Consider the following 24499-nt stretch of genomic DNA (forward strand, 5'->3'; position numbering starts at 1 on the left):
ACTCCCTAAGTAAGAAAGAAAGAAAAGGGTGAATGAAACTTATAAATAATGAAAGCAACGTTAACGAACAACAAAAGCTCCACGTAGCTCAGTGCAACCGCCACCACCAATCACCGTGCATGCAAACTTTCCGTCGACGTGGACTCTCCACCCACCACCACAAACTTAAACCAACCCACAAAAATACATACATTCCCCACAAATTAACAAACACATACATATACATACAGACACACAGTACAAATTATACGTACGTACACCTGAATCTTCTTCCTCAAGAATATATATAATATTCTCTCTCTCTCTCATGGCCAATACGGCGGCTGCTCATCTGCGGCCGATCTTGTGTCGTCAGCCCAGGGCGGAGAAACCGGCGGTGCCGGAGTTTCAGAAGCTGAAGTCGGCGGCGGCGCCGGAGTATGGGAACGGGAAGATCGTGCTGCAGCCAAGGCTGTCCACACTTAGATCGTACGGCGGCGAGCGGGTGGTACAGGTGGTGTTAAAGTCCGGTAGGGAAAATGAAGTGTCGCGTTTCTTCGAGATTCTTTCGGATTATGTCGAGACCTATAATCGGAGTCGCGATTTTGAGATCATCTCCGGTCGTCTTGCCATGGTATTTTTCTAATTTTTTTTTTATTTTTTTTTTTTATATTTGCTTATCTCAAGGGCTTTAGATTTGTTTGTTACTTCTAATAAGTTGTATTAAGAGCTCATAAGTTGTTGCGTCTTATTTTTAAGAATTAATTTTTGAAGTGTTATAGGATATATAATAAGCAGCTTATAGGTTATTTTACAATTTTTAAGATCTTAAATAAAAATGTAAGATTTATGTACTTTTTATAAATTGAAAAAAAAAAAAAATTAAGCTCTCTAGCAGCTTATTTGTTGATTTTTTTGATTTTTTGGCAAATATTTTGGAAAAACTTAGCTTATTATAAGCTCTTAAATATCTTATAAGTTATTCTTAACAGTTTCTAAGCTTAAACATTCAAGTATTAGCCGATTAATATTTTTTTCTAATTAGAAATAAACCTAGCAATATATATTATATTGATCTTTGAACTTTTATTTAAGTAGGTGCGGGAATTGGATCCGATTCGAAATTTTCGATTGTGAAACAATATTTTCTTATTCCGAATTCTGAAAATTTCAATCACTAATTTTCCTGAAACATTTTGGATCTGGATAAAAATTTAGATCATTAGAATCTGAATTTAATTTTTTGAAAATAATTCCGGAAATTTCTATTTGTTTCCCCAAATATTACATTAATAATATCAATATTAATTATTACTTATTTTCCAAGAATTCTAGGTGAATAAAAAATGAAAAATTTGAATTCAACCGATGCTAATCGTATAAAAATATTGATTCCGGAACAATTTTTTATTCCAATTTCCGATTGTTCCTGATTTTTTGGAACAAAATTGGAATTAATTAGTACATTAAAGTCCCGGAGATGCCCAACATTTAGTTTGTTCGTTACCGAAAAAGCCCACGATATTATATCATGGTCCCGACATATAATCACAAAATTTGTTCGAAGGCAGATCGTACGTATGCTTACTTTTATTTGCAATATAGAAAGTTAGTTACATGAGCAAAGACTAATTAAATTTTAAATGTTTGTAAGATCATATTTGCAGCAACACTAGGAATGGAAATTGTGACCGGAAATTCGGTATTCCGAAAAACGGATATTCAAGGAATAGAGGAAGCTATAGGTGTTTGCATGGCAGCCGTAACTAGTGCTGCCGTTTTCGCTTGGTTTTCAAGCAACCGTACCAGAGTGGGAAGAATCTTTACCATTGGGTGCAACACATTCATTGATTCCCTCATTGATCAAATCGTCGATGGAATATTCTACGATACTGATATCAGTGATTGGTCGGACGAAATCTAGTCTTTTTTTTTTTTTTAACTACGGGTGGAAAATATACGGTTTTTGATGATCTATGAGATCATCTTGCAATTATAGGAAGTTTGGATACTTTTATGGATATATTGTTGCTTGTAAATAGTTAGATTGTTAGATAATCGAAGTTGTCTGAAAAAATAATCGATGCCCTAGTCGATATATTACTGGTTTTTCTTTTTTAAACCAGAGTTGTATTCAGTCAAGAAAATTATATTAAAGAGTGCTGAATTATACTGTAATATATTTTTATTTTTTTATCGAGCCTGAAATTATTTCTTTTCGTTCATTCGTGTGATACAAAAACGAGAGACTTACCACAATCATAAGATTAGTGAAGTCGAAACGACAGTGGTTGAGAAATGATATATAGCCACAATTGCAGCAGAAATTCGAAAGTTCGAACCACACTGTTTATATAAGAATACTTCAAATAGTGTTTTCGTTTACGTTGCATGACATTTTTTTCAACCGAAAAAAAAAATAAAAAATAAAAGAAGAATCGAAGTTGCTATACAGATTCGGCCTTCTCAATTGCTTCTATGCATTGAATCACTGTTGCCTTGTTTGACATGGCTGAAATGAGGGCCTCATGGACTGCCCGATTATTCTTTATTAGTGATGCAGCAAATAGCACCTGCAACGTGTATATAAATAGGGTTCAAAATCAAATCAAGCAGCTCGATTCGAGACCGATTGTAAAAAGCTCGTTAGAGTTTGGTTAGTTAACGTAACGAAACAAACTTGAACACACATTTTCACTCTGATAAGCTATGAAGCTCGACTCGATTCGTTTCGGCTCAATTAACGTTCATTTCAGTTCGACTAGATTGCTTATTAAACCAAGCTCAAACACAACTTTGAGTAGCTCGATGAAAATTCAAACAAACTTGAACGTGTTCGACTCGACTCGACTTAATTTACACCCCTGAATTTTCATATATGCACTTGTGTGTGTGTGTGTGTGTGTGTGTGTGTGTGTGTGTGTGTGTGTGATGTGTACACACTTAGTGCATTCGCGAAACTTCAAAAAATGGTCTTTTGAATCCATAGCCTTTTTCTCTCCTAAACTATACGCCGATTTTGTACTTTTTTCGATAAAAAGATTTTTTTAGGGAAAAATTCAAATTGACATGTAGTTCAAGGGGAGGAAAATGCCATTTAGCATAACTTTTTCCATAAACTAGAATGTTTAATCATCAACGTAACCACGTAGTTCAAGAACTTACCGCCCATCTGGTGAGGTTTTGCTGCTGGTCTTTACCGATCGGTGGCTTACTCCTGTTAATAAATCTCTGAAAATGATCAAAGACGACAAATTAGATTTTCCAGCGTTCTTTTTTGTTTTCTATTTTTTTCGGCCATGTTTTCTTGGTGAGATGAACAAACCTGAAGAGAGAAAAGATCGGCTGATTGGCCGATAACTTTATCATATTGGAGACCTTCTGCCGCCAGTCCAGCCATTGCTACAACTGCCAGCCTGAGAAGCATAAAAGTATCATGTTACCTAGTTGGAAGGATGGATATGGCAACTAATTCTTTGAGATTAAAAAAAATATGGGTAAATTACAATCACACCTAGATATGGTCAAATTACGAAAAAACCCCTCTTGTTTGGATAATTTAAATATACCCTCAACTACGAATCTTCTTACATCTCCACCCTTATGGTGTCAAATTCAACATAATCATTTAGATTCCGTGGAATGTTCTCTATTTGTCTCATTTTGTTAAAAATAAAGTTTCTAATTCACCACAATCTGATATATACAAGCCAAAAAACACATCTTATGATCATCTAGCTTCAAAATGTGGAGCTCGAATGGGATAAAACGGATCCTAGATTGGGAATATTCTATACAATCTAGAAGATTCCACTAAATTTGAAACTGCAAGGGTGGACGTGTAAGAAGATTTATAGTTGATGGGTGGTTGTAATTACCCAAACATGAGAGGGGTTTTCGTAATTTAACCATACCTCAGGGGTGGTTGTAATTTACCCAAAAAATATTAATAAAAAAATTAAAATCAAAAAGCTTTGAGATTGATATAATGTACCTGTCTAGTTCCTTGGCATCAAGCTGCCCACTGTAAATAAGCTTTTCGAGTCTTTTATCAATGAGATTCACATTCTCTTTTCCAATATCCAACGAATACCCGAGGATAGGTAAGCCGAGCAAGTAAGCAACTACAATATCAAAATCATCCTATTAAACCGTGAATTTTAGGCCTCGTTTGGCTTCCCAGATAAGATTATGCAATCTAACGAGATCCCAATTGTGAAATTGATATGTACCTAAGAAATGAGCTGCTTCGTGTCTAGCAATCCTGTCCTGGTAATCAGGAAAGAATAAAGAAAATCCACCGATAGCAGCCTGAAGCAGCCTACATCATGTCGAAAAATCAAAACAAAAAAAAGGCTTAACTTGCAATATGCTTTGAAAAATAATAGTTTTTACACGAGTACTTGTTTGTTTTTTATTTATAGATATATTTTGAAACTACGTACCCCGGGGAAATACTCCCTACAGCAAGAACTACCAAAGAGATACTCCCGATCAAGTACGGCACGAAAAATCCCCAATCCTGCAAAACGAGAAATTGGTACAAGTTAAAATGCATTTTATCGTACATTTTAATTTTTCAAATTTGGAATCTGAAAGTAGGTAGTGGAAGATTACCCCGGGAAGCTGACCGGCAATAACACCCAAAAATCCAGTTGTGCCGACCACAGTAAAGAGGAAAGCTGCCTGAATCACTGAACAAAATCAACTCAATAAACGCATAAAAAATTTCATTCAAAAGTATTGATTAAATTGCAATAGTGAGAAACTTTAACTGTAAAATCAGACCATAAATATTAGATTCAATTGCATACATGCTCTAACTCAGAGTACTGAATAAATTCTCCGAAACTAAGAACATTTGTTAAACTTACCGAAGAGAAGGATACAAAAGCTTTTCCATAGAACTTACATCATTTCTGACACTAGGAATAGCAAGATTCTCTGCGTTCTTTATTCCAAGAGATGTCAGCTCCCGAAGAGATGTCTGAAAGAGAAACACTCGGTAAAAAAATATTATCCACCACATTCAATATATTAACACTAAGTAAGACTATGCTGACCAAGTATTCATTTAAATAAATTCTTAAAATTTGAAAACGAGAAATGAAATTTCAGAGGCTGACCGTGCGACGTGAGACATACGGTTGAGAACTCCATTTTTTCGCCCAACCAACTTCGGTCAACTGATCCAGTGCCTCTTTCACAGCATCACTATCTTTCTGCATTGAACCATACAGATACACACACAAAGTTGTAAGCAATGGTATGAGTATACATACATCTTATTTCTTCAAATCCTTTTTAGGCATCAAATGTTAGCAGCTAAATTGTTTGAAATCTACGTCGTTCCGACTACATTTAGTCTTTTAAGTAAACGGGGATCATTTCCTTCATCATTTCAAATCCGAAAAAAAAAAAATTCCTTATCTCCATTACTCAATAGCCACTCAAATATTCAACAACTAAAATTCTGAATGTAAAGCAATTCAAGCAATTGGAGTAAGCACATCACGAATTCCCAGAATTCGTAGCGAAATTAGCATTACTCGTAAGAGAATTTGATGTGCATTATAAACCTAATTCATTATCTCTGATTTTTTTTATTATTATTATTGATTTAATTGGGGGAAATGCTTCAAATCTGGAGCAAACAATTTAACAAACAGGTAGCGTGCATTAGTATTCAAATATCGAACAACAAATTACCCCAAGGAATTATATTTTTTAAACCGGGCGCATAATTCTGAAGAATTTGTTCGGGAAAAAGAAGTAAGGTACCTTAGCTATGGCGGATTCGAGAGTGGTGAAATCGATTCCCGGAGCAGCTGAAGAGGAAGCTCGAACCAACAGTTTGCTTGGTTTCGCGAGCACATTCGATTTGTAGAGAGAGAAAACGAGTGACGATGAGAGAGAAACAGACATATCTGTGTATGCTGATTGTGAACTTCTCTCTCTCTCTCTCTCTCTAACTTCGTCTCCTCCAGTTATAGCTGATAAGGTTTGGCGCCACTTCACACTATATACCGTTGGCACAATGTCCATCACTTCTCACTAGAGTATTTCCTTTTTTTCTCTACTATTTTATTTGTCTATAAAAAAAAATATTTAATGGAATCCGATAAATGTCGTTCCAACTTTAGATAATACTATCTCGACTTTAAACGCCGATTTTTATTGTTGTTTACTTCAAATTTTCAAAATTCAAAACATAGAATTTGTAGTTTTTCGAGTTAGCTTTCTAATTCAATTTAGATTGCTAAAATTGGATGTCATGTTTGAAATATATATACATTAATCAATGAACATTGGCATCAACTTTGATGTATATATTTTTAAATTTTAAAATGTGACTCGTGTATGCATAACTTTGTCACACGAAATCTAATATAGCTGATTTAAGTTTGATTATAAAATTAACCCAAATAACTACAAATTTCGTGTCGGATTTCGCTAAAATCAAAATAGAAATATGACAAAATCAGGTTCGAAGACAAATCGGTATTAATAAAATTGAAACGAAATTTAACATTTCAGATACTTCATTTTTCCTGCGGGTACAAAATTCGAACAGTATTTTTGAATTATGTGCATTGTAATCTAAACATATATAATTATGTAATCTTTAATTTGAAGAAAATAATATATATTTAAGCATTCTTATTATTTATATATACAAATGGGATTACTCGTGGGCCAAAAGTTGGGCTCTTAGTTTCTCTAAGACAAGGTTTAATAGCTGTTTCAATCAATCCAACATTAAAATATTAGCATCCCAATTTGAATTTAATTTATATATTCTTTTAATTGATTATTTATGTGTTTTTATTTTTTTTAAATATTTTGTGCATAACAAGTGGTTTATTACATGACCATTTTAAACAATGTGATAAGAATGTATAACTATTTCCATTGGAGTTTCGATCTATTTCTTTTTAAATTATCTTTCAGCTCGAACTTGAGTCGTTTTAAAAATTCAGATTAGAGTCAAGTTTAACATGATCTCATTTACCCGCTGGTTCGGGAATTTACAACATACGGATTGAAAAAAGTGAATGAATGATTCTACGATTAGAATAATTTAAGGTAAAGTTATAATCTTCGACGACGAGTTTTCGATAATTTATTCGAAATTTGTTCAAACGACCTCGAACTTCACCAAGTAAGATTCGATTTTGTGCGATGCACCACTATGAGTGGAGCATGCGACGTAATTTGGCTCAGTACAAAGGAACTAATCGGGATGAGACGTAGTAAAGAGTAACATTTAGAGAGCTCTTTTTAGATTCTATGGGTGGTGTATATAATAATAAATAATTTAATTACTACTTTTTGATGGGCCTTAAACCCATAGCTCAAGAAATTGCATTCACTAAATGGGCCCATACGGATAATTGGTAGAATCTATTTATTTCAAATTTGATTGATTAGATAAACTAGAATTAACTAAATAACTATATTTCATTTAAGGTTTAATTAGTGTAATAATTTTTCAGTCTGACACGCAATTAAGAAAATTTGAGACCTTGTCTTAGTTTATGGGGGATTTTTTTTTATTGGACTTCCCCTAGTTTAAATATTCAATGGGTTCTTGTATGATTGTGTAAATTTATTTCGATTAAATCTAATTTTGGCAATTAAAGGATACTATGTGAATTAATGGGCAATTTTCTAAATATTTTTGGACTATAAATACCCTTCCAAATTAGGATAGTTGTATTTCCGCATGTTACTAAAAGTGTCTAGATCGGTTTAGTTAGACAGCTTAGTCCGAAAATAATTATTTTAAACTGAAAATATATATCTTATTATCCTCCAATTTGTCTGTCCTCGAAGCCACTTTCCCTAAACAAAAATTGGTACTTCTTCTATTTCCGCCTTTTTTCCACCAGTCATACGCTGCCGACCATCTAATTTTTGCCGTAACATTATTGAAAAAAAGTTATTTTTATCTAAGCTGTCTATTTTCAATTCTAAATTCTTTAACTAAAACGTCATTTTCAGTCTTAATCGTCTATTTTCAGTCTTAAACTCTTCAACTAATTGATTAATTTAAATCTAAACTTTCCAATTAAGTTGTCCAACTTTTAACAAATTGGAAATAAAATACTTTTAAGGGAGTTTTCTAGCCAATTTTACCATGAACAAATGTCCAATCGGACATATATCACGTGAAGTGTGAAACAAAGGGTAAATTACAAACACCCCCTGAGGTATGGTCAAATTATAAAAACCCCCCTCTTGTTTGGATAATACATCTACCCCCTCAACTATGATTTTTTTCTTAGACCTCCACCTTTATGGTGCCAAATTCAACATAGTCATCTAGATTCCGTGAAACGTGCTCTAGTTTGTTCTCGTTTTGTGTAAAAAATACAGTTTCCGATGCACCACAAACTGATATATACAAGCTAAAAATCACATATTATGATCATCTTGCTTCATAATGTAGAGTTTGAATGGGATAAAACGGGTACAAAAGTGATAATATTCCATATAATCTCGAAAATTCCACTAAATTTGAGGAGTTGAGGGGTGGTTATAATTATCCAAACAAGAGGGGTGTTTTTGTAATTCGACCATACCTCAGGGGGTGTTTGTAATTTATCCGTGAAACAAATAACAAAGGCAAACATATTTTATAATATAGTGATGGTATGTATGCAAATGAAACACAGCTAGTAAAGCAGCATAAAGCATAAAACCACAGTCTACTAGTCTACAAAATAGAATAGATTTGTAATAAATAGCATTCAGTAGTCAAATATTAAAAAATAAAAAAAAATAATTAATTATTAAATGGTGATTAATTACAAGTTCCAAGCATAGGAGAAAATCCAGCACACATTTCAATACCTTTGTATAGTCTAGATATGGAAGGGGTAGCAAAAAGACAAATTGCATATAATCTTCCTTGGATTTTTTATGTCTCTCTCCATCACCCCCAAGATAACTATTACATTTAAAATGCTTTGACTTTTCAATTAAATTATTTAAATCCTATGATGAAGTTCTTAATAACAATACTTTCATCTTCCAAATTAGTATTTAATTATTTTAGAATATACTAATTTTTATAATTATTTTATGTTTAACCTTATTATTTTAATTTGTGTGACATATTAGTAGTATCACGAGTTGGAGGGAGTGATTATTAAAAATTTAATTAGTTGAATAACTAATTTAGTACTCCATCTGTCCCATATTATATGTCTTTTTAGAGAGTTTTTTTTTTGTCCCAAATTATTTGTCATTTTAGATTTTCAATGCATTATTAATTTCATCATTTTCAATTTTACCCTTTATCACTCTTGATTAGTTAGTTGTAAAACAATTAATGTCAAGGATATATTAGTATTTTTCTATGTTTTTTACTATAATCTATACACATTAATTGATTTTCTTAATATGTGTGCAACAACCCAAAACGTCACTTAAATTAGGATGGAGGGAGTACATTATTACATATAGTTTTCTAATATTAATACATATTTATTAGTTTTGTTAATAACAATATTACAAAAAGTTACCTCATTTATTCCATAACATCGGTCTCTTTTGAAAAAAAATGGTTCCATAGTCATTTTACAATTCAAACGCCATATTAATTATAAAATTTCAGCTATACCCCTATCAACTCTTCAACACTATATTTACATTAAGTAATAATTAAAGGTATTTTGGTCTATCAGTATCTATTTTTTATAAAATCGAGACATGTTTATTGAGATTTTTAAAACTTGTGCCAAAGGAAAAACGAGACATATTTAGAAACGGGTAGAGGTATTTTAAAATAGATGGAATATTATTTGTGTATTTGCATTATAATTTTATGTCTTATATATAAACTTAGACCTCGTTTGATTGTTAAGATAAAATTAGCGAATATTAAGTAATTTAATGAAACTCAATTATATAATATTGAACCTTTGATGATCTAATAAAAACCATGTCTAAAAAACAAAATAAAATAATATTTGTAGGTTGTTCAGCTGGCCCTAGCATATTATATAGAATCAACATAAAATAATAATAAATAAGTCCATCATATTTACATTTTTCAAGAGAGTAGTAAACAAGAATTGATGAATTGTGGTTTCATGAAATTTCCAAAGGCAGAGAATTAATGTAAAGTTGGCAAATTACAATATGAAATGTCGGCGTCGGAATTTCGGCGCCGCTCTTTTTATTCGAGCGCCGACAAATCAAGATTTCTTTCTTTATTAATTCGAGCGCAGACAAATCAATATACATAAATATATATATATATATACAACGACTCACATATAAATTATTACAATATATATAGATCTCTTTCTTTCACGTTTAAGATTTTGCATCACCTATTAATAAGTATTACCATTTGTAGTAAATGTGTACAAGTTTTAGGAATAGATACATAATTAAATCGAAACAGGTAATTTCGTTGAGGCGGAAAAACTCTTAAACGAGTGACCAGCCACTTTGTGTGCCACTTGGTTTCCATTTCGCATTTTAGGGTGTGCTGAAAAAAATTCGAACGATTCCGCTGTTGAATGAATATTGAGTCAAATTCAATAATAGTTCCCTCTATATATTATGTTTGGTAAATTCTACCGCATAAAATGCAACAACTGTTTCCTTTGAAGTTGGGTCGATATATTGTTGAACGTTTGTATATATGCGATTTAGCAACAATCCATATACACAATATGCGGGGCAATTTTTTTTTTGGGGTTGTTTTGTTTTGGAGTTTTTAAAATGGGGTTATTTTTGAAGTAGTAATTAAATTGGTGTTGGCCGCCACTGGGAACGGCGGCATCGGACGGAGACGCCACCCCCGGTGGCGGCACCGCGAGGAGACGCCGCCACCAGTGGCGTCTTCTACTTTTTAAATTATTACTTTAATATTTAATATTTTAATATTTTAATATTTTAATATTTTAATATTTTAATATTTTAATATTTTATTATTTTAATATTTTAATATTTTTTAATATTTTATTATTTTAATATTTTCTTATTTTTTAATATTTTTATTATTTTTTAATATTTTAATATTTTCTGATTTTTAATTTTTTTTTACAAATAAAACAATTCTAACTACATTTTATTAAATTTATTACATTTTATCAATTAGATTTATTACATTTTATCAATTAGATTTATTACATTTTATCAATTAGTGTTAAATTAATCGGTGCATATATTTATCTAATCAACACAAAAAAATATGTAGACAAAAACAAAAGGAGTTTCTAGAAATAAAAGAGTTATATAAAATAAATAGGTCCAATAAAAGAGTTATATAAAATAAATAGGTCCAATAAAAGAGTTATATAAAATAAATAGTTCTACTACACAGGGATTTATGGATATGTTCGGTGCGTCTACATCTCAGGTACCCATATTTATAGATTTAGTTGGTCTATCTACGATTCTCTAGCTATTTTGGACCTATTTATTTTATATAACTCTTTTATTGGACCTATTTATTTTATATAACTCTTTTATTTTCTAGAAACTCCTTTTGTTTTTGTCTACATATTTTTTTGTGTTGATTAGATAAATATATGCACTGATTAATTTAACACTAATTGATAAAATGTAATAAATTTAATAAAATGTAGTTAGAATTGTTTTATTTGTAAAAAAAAATTAAAAATCAGAAAATATTAAAAAAATCAGAAAATATTAAAAAAATCAGAAAATATTAAAATATTAAGAAATAATAAAAATACTAAAAAATAAGAAAATATTAAAATAATAAAATATTAAAAAATATTAAAATAATAAAATATTAAAAAATATTAAAATATTAAAATATTAAAATATTAAAATAATAATTTAAAAAGTAGAAGACGCCACTGGTGGCGGCGTCTCCTCCCGGTGCCGCCACCAGCGGTGGCGTCTCCGTCCGATGCCGCCGTTCCCGGTGGCGGCCAACACCAATTTAATTACTACTTCAAAAATAACCCCATTTTAAAAACTCCAAAACAAAACAACCCCAAAAAAAAAATTGCCCCCACAATATGCTATTCAATGAGTTGATCGCCGTATCTAAATTAACCTTAACCGTATCGGAGCTTGGGTTCTGCAACAAAAATTCAGAAGTGCGCCCTCTCTACATTCACATTTAAGATCCGGACAAATGGTTGACGTCTACATAGTACTTTCGGAGTAATAATAGTAACAATATGCGTGTTTGGAAGTATTTTTCTACTATACCGGAATATTCTTCAAATGAAATTATCGGAAACGTGTTGTTTGGAAAGTTATTCAAAACATCCATGCTTCAAATATGTTGAAACGTGTCCTCGTTAAAATCTCGGTAATTATCGACAACGCAATATTCAACAAAAAATTACGACATGCAATCAAAGCCGTTCGTTTTTTTCAATACATTCCGGTTTTTTGTATTGGTATATTATTACAACATGCAATCAAAGCCAATTAATCGAGTTTGTCGCACGTTCTTTACGTCTGGTATAGTTTACATTTTATGTGATTTCCAAGTCGTTAAGTGTACGTCTAGATGTACCTAGCACATTTATATAGTTGGGTGTAATTTGTGAATTAATTTTCGTTTACTAAAAGAAATTAAAAAAACAAATCGTTTTTTTTTTCATTATTTCATGCACAACATGAATCGATTGAATTTATATTGCCACGTAGGTAGTGACTCGTGTGATTATCAACTGTCAAATATATAATCGGCAGAAGTTGTCCCTTTGAATGGTTGAACGCTTCCCCACCATCAAAATAATTTTATCCTAATAATTGTTTTATTTATTAATAGGATAACATTTTAAAAGTTAAAATTAGGAAATTAATAGACAATAAAGAAATATAAATAATAATAATAATAATTACAAATATGCAGCCTAGAATTTGTGTGTTGGTAACAATCTGAAAGGAAAATAGGACATGAAAAGAAACAGAAAAAACATTTATTCGAGTGGATTAGGAATTTTGCTAGCAAATCTGATTTACTATGAATGTCATTGGAGGAAAACATAAATGAGAAATATCAAATATGTGATCAAAAAAAATAAAAAATAAATAAGTATTACATATAGGCCATTATAAATTTTTTAATCGAACTATTAATTATTTTTATATATACGATATATTCTAGCGAAGAAAATGGAATTTTAAAATACCTAAAAGATTTTCTCAAAAAAAAAAGAAAACCTAAAAGATAACCATCATTCGAAAAAAGAAAAAGAAAAAAAAAATTATTTCAATATTCCACGTGTATTGTTGTAAGTAAATAACGTGCATATGCACAGGGCCACGTGGCCATCACGGAGGCTGTAGGAAGTGCCACGTAGGATAAATTGAGGAGTCAAAAAGGAATTTTGAGTGCGGTCCCACCACGTGAATGGGCGTGTATGCAGTCCAATCAAATTAAGTTTAACTTCTCAGACACAATCTGACTTTTGGACTCTTTCCTTTGACCTGTCAACGCAGGGACACTTTGTTGTACGAACTGTCTTTTGACTCTCATACTAAACAAATCTTCAAGATAATTAATTAATATAAATGTTTTTAAAAAAGGGAAAAAAATTAAATATTTACGTTAATTTATATTTCCAACTTATAATAGTTAATACTAATACATTTACTATTATAAATTAATTATATTATGTTTCATTATTTTTTTGAAAATAACCAACTTATCAATGAAATTAATTTTATGTTGTACTTCAACTTATAATCCAAATTTTTTTTAAAAGCTATTAGTACATTAATTATTTTTATAACAAAATAATATGATTGAACGAAAAAATTGAAACAAGTCTTTCAAATAATAAATAGTAAAGTATACTTTAATCGCTGCAAAATACCAAGACTCAGCGCGAGATTAATGTACCTATTAAGAATGATTTGGGTGATCCCGTAAGGCTCATTCCATCAATCTGTAATTTAATAAGTTAATGGGTCAATCTGATTACTCGATTAGTGTGAGGCTATTAAGATTCTTGATTTTGCTTCGTTTTATTCTTCTATTAATGAATCTCTAACTTAATTATAAATAATCTCTATAAATTATTTATTAAGGTACATTGTATTCATTCGCTTGAGTTCGTTGTGCATATCAACTAAGTTAAACGTCGAATGTATTTTCAGCTTATACAAACCCTCGATTCAGTTTACGTGGATTAATCTCGAGTTTCAAACTTTAACTTTCGATAGCACTCATATTTAGTATCACGAGATCATGTGCAATGAAATGAAACGATGCTTTTTATATTCTATGTTGATTACTCCACATAACGTTTATGTTATACATGAAGGCCTGATTTGGTTGTCAATACAAGATAATTGAAAAACAAAATTAAATAATTCAATGAAAACTCAATTATTTTATTAGATCTCGTCACTTACAAGTTACTAACAAAAAAAAAACTACATAATAGTGGAAATACCAAACGTCAAATAAAGTGCTATTATTTGATTAAAAATCGCTAATATCCCAACCAAGCGGGGCATAAAATGATTATTTTTTTTAAATAAATTGTTGAAAATAATCTAATTAAGTAAATGATTATATTTTGGGAGAATAAAGATTGTGTTGGCACACATTTCATTTCAATAGATTGATAATGTGATTGGGTTAGGGTAAGAAGCCAATGAGTTGGCATCTGCATTTATTCCAAAAACAAAATAAATAAAGCTGCCCCTATTTCATCCTATCGCTGCTCCTTCCATAGCCTACCCACACCCCTAATCATCCACCTAATTAAATATATATAATATATATTTTGTGTATATATTGTATATAAAATTTGTTTTTAATCAAATTAGAACTAATTAAATTTGACACCCTTCAAATGTATTTTATTTCCACCAGTGATCCTTTCAAATATTCTGAAAGTTCATTTGTCTCCCGATATGCCCAATTGGGTCAATTCAAGTCAATTCAATACAAGTTCGTTTTTGTTCAAGCGGGTACCCAACAGTGATATCAGAGTAATGGCCCAGATCTAACTATGTGGTGAAAATTGCCGGAATCCTCGTGCCGAATAAATATGGTAAACTCTCGGTGCACAAATTATAGGTGGCTCGACGAGTTCCAGGTGAGAGGCTCGGTGGTCCTTTGTTCGAGGCTCGATGCGCTGAAAAAAAAAGGATAGTTTGAGCCCCAGACCCAAATTGTGAGGAGGCTCGGTGGATCGACCTATGTGATCTATTGTTAGAGTGGAGGATTGTTGAGTTGCAAACCAATTCCCACATCGATTTAATACGGGAAAAGACAATGGTTTATAATGTGAGTATAACAACTATATTGGGATGTTGGTTTTGTGAAAATCCAAGAGCAAAATTGATTGAGCTTGGCCAAAATTGAACAATATCATATCAATGTGAAGTTTGTGTTATCTCGTGAACACCCATCAGAAGATACAATATTTAGTGAAATAATTACATAATTGCAGAAATTGTCCGCTGAAACGACTTAGCATGTTTTCGAAAAGCATTTCAAATAACTTTGTGCTGGTCGATATCTATTAACAACCACGACGAAAATTTATTATTTTTTTCGTATAAATCCTAAATTAGGGTTATATAACTATTTTTGGAATAAGTCCTAAATTAGTTTTATATATAACTAGGGCTGAGCATGAGTCGGTCGTGTAATTATCAGCTAATGATCCACCCGACTCGACTATCCGATTTTGATAAAAGTTGAAATTCATTACCCGCCCGACCATATGGGCCAGATAATTGTCGACTTTATTGGATATGCAATGGGTGAAAAGTGGATCGGATGTCCGATAAACCGATCCATGCACAGTCCCGTTAAAAATGCAACCCTAATATTTTTATTTGCTCGATTAAAAAAAATAATATTTATATATTCTCTTAGATGTAACCCTAAACTTTTTTTTTTTATTATCGTGTTAATTAATGTGGATGGCAGTGAGATGGGATTGTGTGTGCAGTAAAACAAACTGCAATTTTCACGTGCTAATGTTTTGCCTTTTGTTTTAATATATATCGATATCTGAGCACTTTATATATAAATAAATAAATATATTTAATTTTAATATATATTATTACAGTTTGATTGAGCAATGGAAATACAAATGCAGTTACTCTTTGGTACTACTGTATATCGTCTGTCCTAATTAATTACGGCCTCACTACTTGCCACCATTTATATTTAATTTATTTAACGCCATGCATATTAAAAACTCCACATTCAATACGACGCGCTTAAATACCGAAAATAAATAATATTTAGTAATCGTTTTCTAAATCAATTGTTAGTTTAAAAATAATTTGATTTTATTCAAGTAATAATAAAGTTTGTAGTCTAAAAATAATATTTGTGACCAAGAAAAAAATATTAACTTGTTTAAATATAGCTTAAAAAACTACTAGTTTTACGAAATATGTGTTTAATATAAAACGAATCCTTTTTTTTTTTTTGTGAATATATGACTTGAATTTATAAATATATTGAAATAATTATAATATGTCATCTATATATATATTATCTATCTAAAAAATATGTATACTCTTTTTATGATCTTACGTTAATATTTAAAAAAACTAATATAATTATATATGTTTTTGTAGTATTTACAAATTTATTTATAGTTTTATAAATAATCCCTCTGTACCAATAGAATATTCCATCCAATAAATGAAAAGTTTCAGATAAAATTAACTAAATTATGTAGCGAATAACTATATTGAGATAGAAGATTGTACACTAGAATGCAATAATGCTATAAATGGAACATTGAGGGATAAATTAATATGTTTATTGAATATCTTAAAAATAATAGGGTAAAAAATATATAATAAATAAATGTGTGGTGGTTCGTATGTTAATATACAACAAAACTACGCTCTAAAACGACAATTATTCTAAAACAACTATGATCATTAATTAGCCATTCATGTTCTAATGTTTATTGATTATAGGTTACCAATGATCATTAATTAACCTGATTATAATAATTAATCCACAAGAAAATGTGCTCAATTAGTGCTTAATTAATTAATTAATTAATTAATTAAAATATGCTTTTTTGAGAATATAATAATTAATTACAAGAAAGGCCTGCAGATTTGAAAGAAGATTCTAGGATGTATGATATTGTACGTAGGATCAAAAGAGTGATCTCCTGATGTACTATCACAGAATCCCAGCCTCAGGGAAAATCACACTCAATCGTACGGCTCTTGTTTGTTGTACGTACTAATTACTTTTTCAATTATTTCATCTGCATGTGCATGCAGTACACCCTAACACGTACTTACCCTATACACCGCATGCTTTTTTATTTGGTACATATATTTACACCCACACAAAAAAACACACACACACACAAATATATATATATATATATATATATATATATATATATATATATATATATTGATTGAATGAATTTTGCATTCAAGTATGAAATATTGGAAAATTTGACACAGTAACATTCTTACTTTGAATCTACAGAATTAATGGGCGAGACGGAACCACTGAACAACTACGTCGCGACCGGGACAAGAACGAAATAGAAAAAAAAAGGAAAGGAAAAAAAAGAAGAAGAGCGTTTTAGTGAAACTTTATCTTGAAAATAAGAGAGAAAATAATTAATTTTACATGCAATTTCATAATCTTAATGCAATATTGTTGTAACATTTATTTTTATGTTGTAATAAGATTTTGTATATCATTTTATGTATTGTAACATTGGTTTTAAATAATATTTTTTGGCATTTTATTTAAATATATGTCCTTTCCAACTGTGACGAGGTCGCTACTGCAGCAATGGAACTGGTACGATAGTGTCTGCGATAATGTACGGTGACATTCCGGTGAACAACACGAATCAGTGCTAACAATTTAATTACTACAGTATCTAATTCATAGCTCTAGAAAACCAAATAGGTTAGTTACGAATAATAATGTGACAATTTATTTAATTTGAAATCATATACGAAAAACCCTAAAATATATAGTTGTATTTTTATTTGTTGTCAAACGAATATTTATGATGTGAAGTAAAGCAAATACCCATATCCCAAGAGTGACGTCATGATGGTCCGAATTTAATATTTATGTCGGCGATATTTGTAAAATTGACAGTTTTGGCATGCGTGTGCCTTTGTTTGGAATATAAAAATACAAGTAAATTGAAATAAAAAATTAAATAATAATATATATATTTTTATAAAAGAATAGAAAAAATAAAAAAATAAGAAATCAAAGTACAAGTGTGATGGTGGCGTGCCAAAGAACCAAAGACCAGCTAGTCTATTACCGCTTCTGCCGCTATTTATGTTCACTGTTGCCACTTTGGTAATAGAGCCCAATTTCTGCTCTTCCTTTACAATTAATATATACTATTCTATTTATGTATTTATTACTTTTTTTTTTTTTTTGGTTATTCATGGATGAGCATGCCAACAAGTATACTCGAAATTTATAAAAATATATAAATTTTTTTTTGATGAGAATTAAAATTTAATTAATAAATAGTTTTGACAAATATTTAGATAACTTGGTTGGTATATAGCCAATCGAGTAGCATATTCCAGTCCCATAAACGATATGAAATTTTGGTGTTACGAAATTTCATTACAGTTTTTAACGAATGAAACCCCGCTTATATAACTATGTCAAATTATAATCAAGTTATATGCTCAAGTCCGATTCGACTAGTGAATCGACCCAAAAACCAAATGATGACCATTGCCCCATTTACGGTTACCATGAACCATCTCATGTAATATGGGCCGATCACGGTTCACATACCCGCGATATGTGAAACTAACGTTTTGAGAGGTTAAACAGGGTATTCTACATGAATCGAAAGATTTTGCTTGCTTCGACTCTAATTTTCGGCAAAAATACAGATTAGTAACTACTTAAGAATACAAATTTTGAATTTCGATTGTTTGGTTTTTCAATATTCCAACACAATTTATGAGTAAAAATAAATGAAGGACAAAATTAATGCAAAGAGATGAAATGCAATGGAAATATGTAAAGACAAAAAGGCTGTAGTGAACTTGTTCACAGAATTGCTATACATTAACATCAACCACTCAAATTTACTTATTGCAATTTCACTTATGAGAAGAGAAATTAAAGGGTGCAAACTTTCCAATCACCTACTTATAAAATCATATCTTCCAATAATTTAATATTCGAAGATTGACGTGTGTAGTAATGAACGTAGAAAATTAGAAGTTACATGTGATTATTTAGATTCGATGTTTATTAACCGCTGATCTACACCTGGTTATTTAACTTTATCTACGGTTAATTAAATGTTTTAGTTAAGTGAAACTTAAAATCAACGTCGATTAAATTTTCGACAACTTCAATCTTTAATCAATTGTGGAAATTTATAAAAATATATAAAAAATTATTACTATTTTTTTTTATGAGAATAAAAAACTAATTATTAAATAGTTTTGACAAAATTTAGGTAACTTGGTTGTTACATAGCCGAATAGCATATTTTGGTTCGATAAACGACATGAAATTTTGGCGTTGTGAAATTTCATTACAGTTTATAACGAATGAAACCCCGCTTATAAATATGTCAAATTGTTTAATTTATAATCAAGTTATATGCTCACGTCCGATTCGACTTGTGAATCCACGACCCAAAAATCAAATGATGACCATTGCCCGATTTTACGGTTACCATGAACCGTCTCGTGTAATATGGGGGCCGATCACGGTTCACATACCCGCGATATGTTAAACTAGCGTTTTGAGAGATTAAACATGGTATTTCTACATGAACCGGAAGATTTTACTTGTTTCGACTATAATTTTTGACAAAAATACGGATTAGTAACTACTTAAAGAGTACAAATTTTGAATTTAGATAGTTTGTTTTTTTAATATTCCAACACAATTTATGGGTAAAAATAAATGAAGGACAAAATTAATGCAAAGAAGATGAAATTCAATAGAAATATGTAAAGACAAAAAAGCTGCAGTGAACTAGTTCACAGAATTGCTATATATTAACATCAACCACTCAAATTTACTTATTGCAATTTCACTTATGACAAGAGAAATTAAAGGGTGCAAACTTTCCAATCACTTACTTATAAAATCATAACTCCCCATAATTTAATATTCGAAGATTGACGTGTGTAATAATGACCGTAGAAAATTAGAAGTTACATCTGATTATTTAGATTCGATGTTTATTAACCGTTGATCTACACCTTGTTATTTAACTTTATCTACAGTTAATTAGATATTTTAGTTAAGTAAAACTTATAATCAACGTCGATTAAATTTTCGACAACTTCAATCAATTGTGGTATTTCTTTCATCACACAATTTTCAACAGCTCGTATGTTTCGTTTCCTTTTATGGTGATTATATACAATTTGAAATTACTTTCGAAACCTTCACCCGATGAAGTTCACTAGTTACTATATTACTCTTAATTTGCACACGATTACACACATCAACATGAGTAAAAGATTACGGCTGCATACTAGTAGTAGGATAAACCGTTCGAAATAGTACATCTCAATTTTCGGTTGTAACTTCATTTATGATGCCATGCACAAGAGTTTATTAGGTTTAATACTCGGATGTCGGTGCATATTAAGTTATACTTGTATTACGAATATGTAATCGTTATATTTTTTGATAGTACAAGTGTTCTTGAAAACCCTAATAGGCTCGAACTCTTAACTTCTGCGTCAAGAAACCGCCGCCAAAGCCGTCGGCCTCCCCATTTTGTTTTGAGTTGCCAATGTTAAAAACAAAATGGCTTTCTTTTTGTTTGAATTTATATTAGAAAATCTTGAAAAATATTCACACAAATATAAGAAACATATGATTCATAATAATCTTGATATTTATATTACACTAATGTAAAATAGGGTTACACACTCAAAAATTGCAAAACACAACCAAATAAATTGCTAAATAAACCTTCAATAAAACATGTGAAAACATATAGATGAAGACTCCATAGGTTTAAACAAACCAAACCAAAATTGGGAGCCATCAAATTACTATCCTACCCTTTCTCTCTTATCAAGAAATAGTAAGACAACAAAATTGGAGCAAAATATATATATTTGGCTAATTATCACTAGACAACACCTTCCCCACAAAATCTTCCCACCAAACTCACTAATAAACATTCATATTTAATCCTACCAAACATTTAATTAATTAAAAAGAAATAAAATCCCAAAAAACATTAAAATTCAAAAAAAAAACAATAAAAAAAAAAAATTAAGCAAACCAAACACGGTCTTAAATTAGAACATTCCTTTCCAAGGCAACTGCGGTCAAAGGGAACTTCATCTCACAAGACAGCTTCAACACCTCACTCAAATCCACCGGCTTCGTCTCATCCGCCGCCCACTCGAAGCGGCGCACCAGCTTCGCCACCCAAAGCGCCACCGTCGTCATCCCAAGATTCTTCCCGGGGCAAACCCTCCTCCCGGCCCCAAACGGCGCCAGCCTCAGATCCCCGCCGCGCACGTCCACATCAGCGCCGCCCATCGCCGCCACAAACCTCTCCGGCTTGAACTCGAGCGGCTCCTCCCACACCGCCGGGTCGTGGGTTATTGACCACATGTTGACCATCGCGGTGGTGGCGGCGGGCACCACCATCCCGTTGCTGAGGTGGACGTCTGACGTGGACAGCCGGGCCCACGACAGAAGCGGCCCTGGTGGGTGGACCCTTAAAGTCTCTTTCACCACCGCCTGGAGATACGGCAGCGCCGCCACGTCAGCGTCCGCCAAATCCCCCGCCGCCGCTGCAGCAGAGTCTAGTTCCTTGCGCAGCTTTGATTGTACCTCGGGGTTCAGTATCAACTCCGCCATAATCCACTCCGTTAATAACGCCGTCGTATCCGTACCTCTAAATATCATTTCCTGCATTAAAATAATCATTAATAATATTTAAAAAATAAATTAAATAAAAATAATAATATATTTATATTAAATAGTATTAAATTAAATACCCATAAAACGGCGATCATATCATCTTCCTTAAGCTTCTCTTCACCGTCAAGAGACAGCAAAACGTCAACAAAATCAGCGGCAATATCAGTGGCATTCTCGTAATTATTTCTCTCTTCGTGTTCTTTAATGATGTTCTTCACGAATTTTCTGACACGTGGCACTAGGGTTTCGCAGCGTTCGACAATGCGGGAAGGGTCGTAGAAGTACGAAAGCCACGGCAGATAATCCGACCAGTTGAAAGCGCCGAGGAGTTCGAAGCCTTCCCTCACCATTTCCTCCAGCTCCCTCAGCTCCGGCGAGCCGGCTTCCGCCGCCGCTTCGTAGCGCCGGCCGAAAACGCCGCCCATGATGTTGTTCAACGCCGCGGCCTGTAAATGCTTCCTGAGAGTAACGGAGCCCTTGAGGGACTGTTCGTCTGCTATGCCACTCAGCATGGCGGCGCAGTCTTTCTGGCGACCGGGCTCGTGGGCCGCAATGCGGCGGGGGGCGAAGAGGTGGGAGGCGGCGATGCGGCGGAGGAGGCGCCAGTACGTGCCGTTGGGCGCGAAGCCGATGGCCCGGCTGAACATGAGGCTCCGCGCCGACTGCTTGATAGGACGGTCGGCGAAGTGGACGGAGGTCAGGATTTCTTTCGCTATCTGCGGGTCGGAGGCGACGACCACCGGCGTGGAGCCGAGGCTGAAAGCCATGAGCTGCTTAGCGTTCATGGAGGAAGCTATCGCCGCGAGTGAGCGGTGAGCCAAGCCGCCGCGGCCGGAGAGAGTGAAGAGGCTCCCTACAAAGGGGAGGCCACGTGGACCGGGGATGGCGGCAGCGCCGCCTCTGTTTCGGCCGTTTTTCCAGGCGGCTCCGCCGGGGGTGAAAGCCCAGGTGAGAAGAGCAAGAGAAACGACGGCGGCGAGGAGTGAGAAGATTATGTACTGATCGAGTAGGGTTTCTGAACCTAGAAAAGCCGGCAGAGTGAAAATCCACCAGCTTGAATCTTTTGTTGCCATGCCCATCGCCATTTTAGTGTGTGTGTGTTTGTGTGTGTGAGAGAAAGTAGAGAGAGAAAGTAGAGCAGAGAGAGAGAGAGAGAGATGAGGGTTTTGAAAAGCTGTAGAAGAATTTATATAGAGGCAGATGGAAAGGGCAGAAAATTTAATTAGGTATAATTATAATTTAATTGCATTTTTTCATTTATCTTTTTTTCCCTAAGATATATTATTTTTTTTTTGATAAATATTACTATAATATATGTAGTAGTATAGTTAAGATTGCGAGAGATTTATTTTCATGTTATTTTTGAAATTATTTAAAGTTTATATTTGGTAAAATTAATTATTTTGCAATTGGCAGAATTATCGGAATTTAGAAATTTCATTCTGATTTTCACTCCTACTTATAATAATTACTATGGATAAAACGAACAATTTTATTTAGTTATCTTGACCTAAGAGATTAGAGAACATTACCTAAATAAAAGGAATGTATTTGAGTTTTTATAAGATTATTTAATTTTGATTTCCAATAATTTTATCTTGCCAACCAAACAAGGACTAATACTGTAAAGATCACTTATGAGCATGCATAACATATATGATGAGCATATCATATTTTGAAAATTACTTTTTGACTTTCGAAGAGAATCGAAATTTTTCAAAGTTGCTAACAATTCAATCCGCGCCGTCCGATTTTTATAATTTCAAGTTAAACTAGTGTCATATACTTGTAATTTTATGATATTAATGATAATTGAATAACTTGATGTTGAATTTACGACAATAATCAATTGGCCGAGTTCGATTCCTTACCGTCAACACTTTCTATATCGAATTCGTTTACATAACTTACAGATTTGTGTGGTTTGCGACCTATGAGAGTCGACCTAGTGCGCGTTTGATTTTGCATTAAGTTCTTTTCATTTTCTTTTTGTTGTTGTTGGGCCGAGCCAAAGTGTTGTTCATTGAGTCGATTGAGAACTTTGGACTGGCCTTTCATTTAATATAATTATTTGAATAAATTGCATTTAATATATGGTTTTATTATCTTGAATTAAAAAATTGCGTGTTCTTTTATATAAATGATTTTGTTTATTTTCTAACTTCAACCTTTTCATGAATTTAGATAAAAAGGAAATCCAATAAGATATTATTACAATTACAAGTTTTATTACGATACGTTTTTTTTTTTTTTTTTTTTTTTTGCGTTAAAATATATTAATTAAATAATTCGTCGAAAGTAAATAATGATAAATCGACACCAAAAGATTCTTACAAACACGAAAAAAATGGAATATCAAACATTAATTTTTCAAATAAAGAAATAAAATGAATATTGAAGCGATTTCATATCCTACCGAATTTTCCCCGTTTTATTCTAAATCGACAATTCTTTTATTTTCTATTTATATTTGTCGGCTAATTAATTTACCACCGATAAATCTGTGTCGAAGAAGTAGGAGGAATTTCATTGCTAATATAAAAACCATCTTCCTTAACCGACCAGAGACAAATATCCCCATCTTCATTGTAACCTTCGCAATAAAACGCGAGGTGTTTATTAAAAACTTCGTACGCT

The 24499-nt window shown here is 32.3% G+C and overlaps 3 protein-coding genes across 3 annotated transcripts; 1 reads left to right on the plus strand and 2 right to left on the minus strand.

The window, feature by feature from the left end:
• The first annotated feature begins 195 nt into the window (after positions 1-195).
• Positions 196-2157, plus strand: SEP2 (stress enhanced protein 2). The gene is made up of 2 exons (XM_012989743.2): positions 196-613; positions 1634-2157. The coding sequence occupies exons 1-2, from the start codon at positions 308-310 to the stop codon at positions 1901-1903; spliced, it is 576 nt and encodes a 191-aa protein (XP_012845197.2). The 5' UTR covers positions 196-307; the 3' UTR covers positions 1904-2157.
• A 113-nt stretch (positions 2158-2270) lies between these two features.
• On the minus strand, positions 2271-6030 carry LOC105965213 (uncharacterized). The gene is made up of 10 exons (XM_012989742.2): positions 5761-6030; positions 5106-5201; positions 4892-4966; positions 4597-4665; positions 4425-4501; positions 4212-4300; positions 3974-4103; positions 3305-3395; positions 3145-3210; positions 2271-2552 (listed from the first exon to the last, which is right to left on the minus strand). The coding sequence occupies exons 1-10, from the start codon at positions 6022-6024 to the stop codon at positions 2427-2429; spliced, it is 1083 nt and encodes a 360-aa protein (XP_012845196.2). The 5' UTR covers positions 6025-6030; the 3' UTR covers positions 2271-2426.
• Positions 6031-20861: 14831 nt separating this feature from the next.
• On the minus strand, positions 20862-22989 carry CYP78A7 (cytochrome P450, family 78, subfamily A, polypeptide 7). Its single transcript, XM_012989876.2, has 2 exons — positions 21940-22989; positions 20862-21850 (listed from the first exon to the last, which is right to left on the minus strand). The coding sequence occupies exons 1-2, from the start codon at positions 22945-22947 to the stop codon at positions 21224-21226; spliced, it is 1635 nt and encodes a 544-aa protein (XP_012845330.2). The 5' UTR covers positions 22948-22989; the 3' UTR covers positions 20862-21223.
• Positions 22990-24499: the final 1510 nt, after the last annotated feature.

This window comes from Erythranthe guttata, chromosome 8 (assembly GCF_056151865.1).
Source record: "Erythranthe guttata isolate IM_541 chromosome 8, IM_541, whole genome shotgun sequence".
Taxonomy (NCBI): domain Eukaryota; kingdom Viridiplantae; phylum Streptophyta; class Magnoliopsida; order Lamiales; family Phrymaceae; genus Erythranthe; species Erythranthe guttata.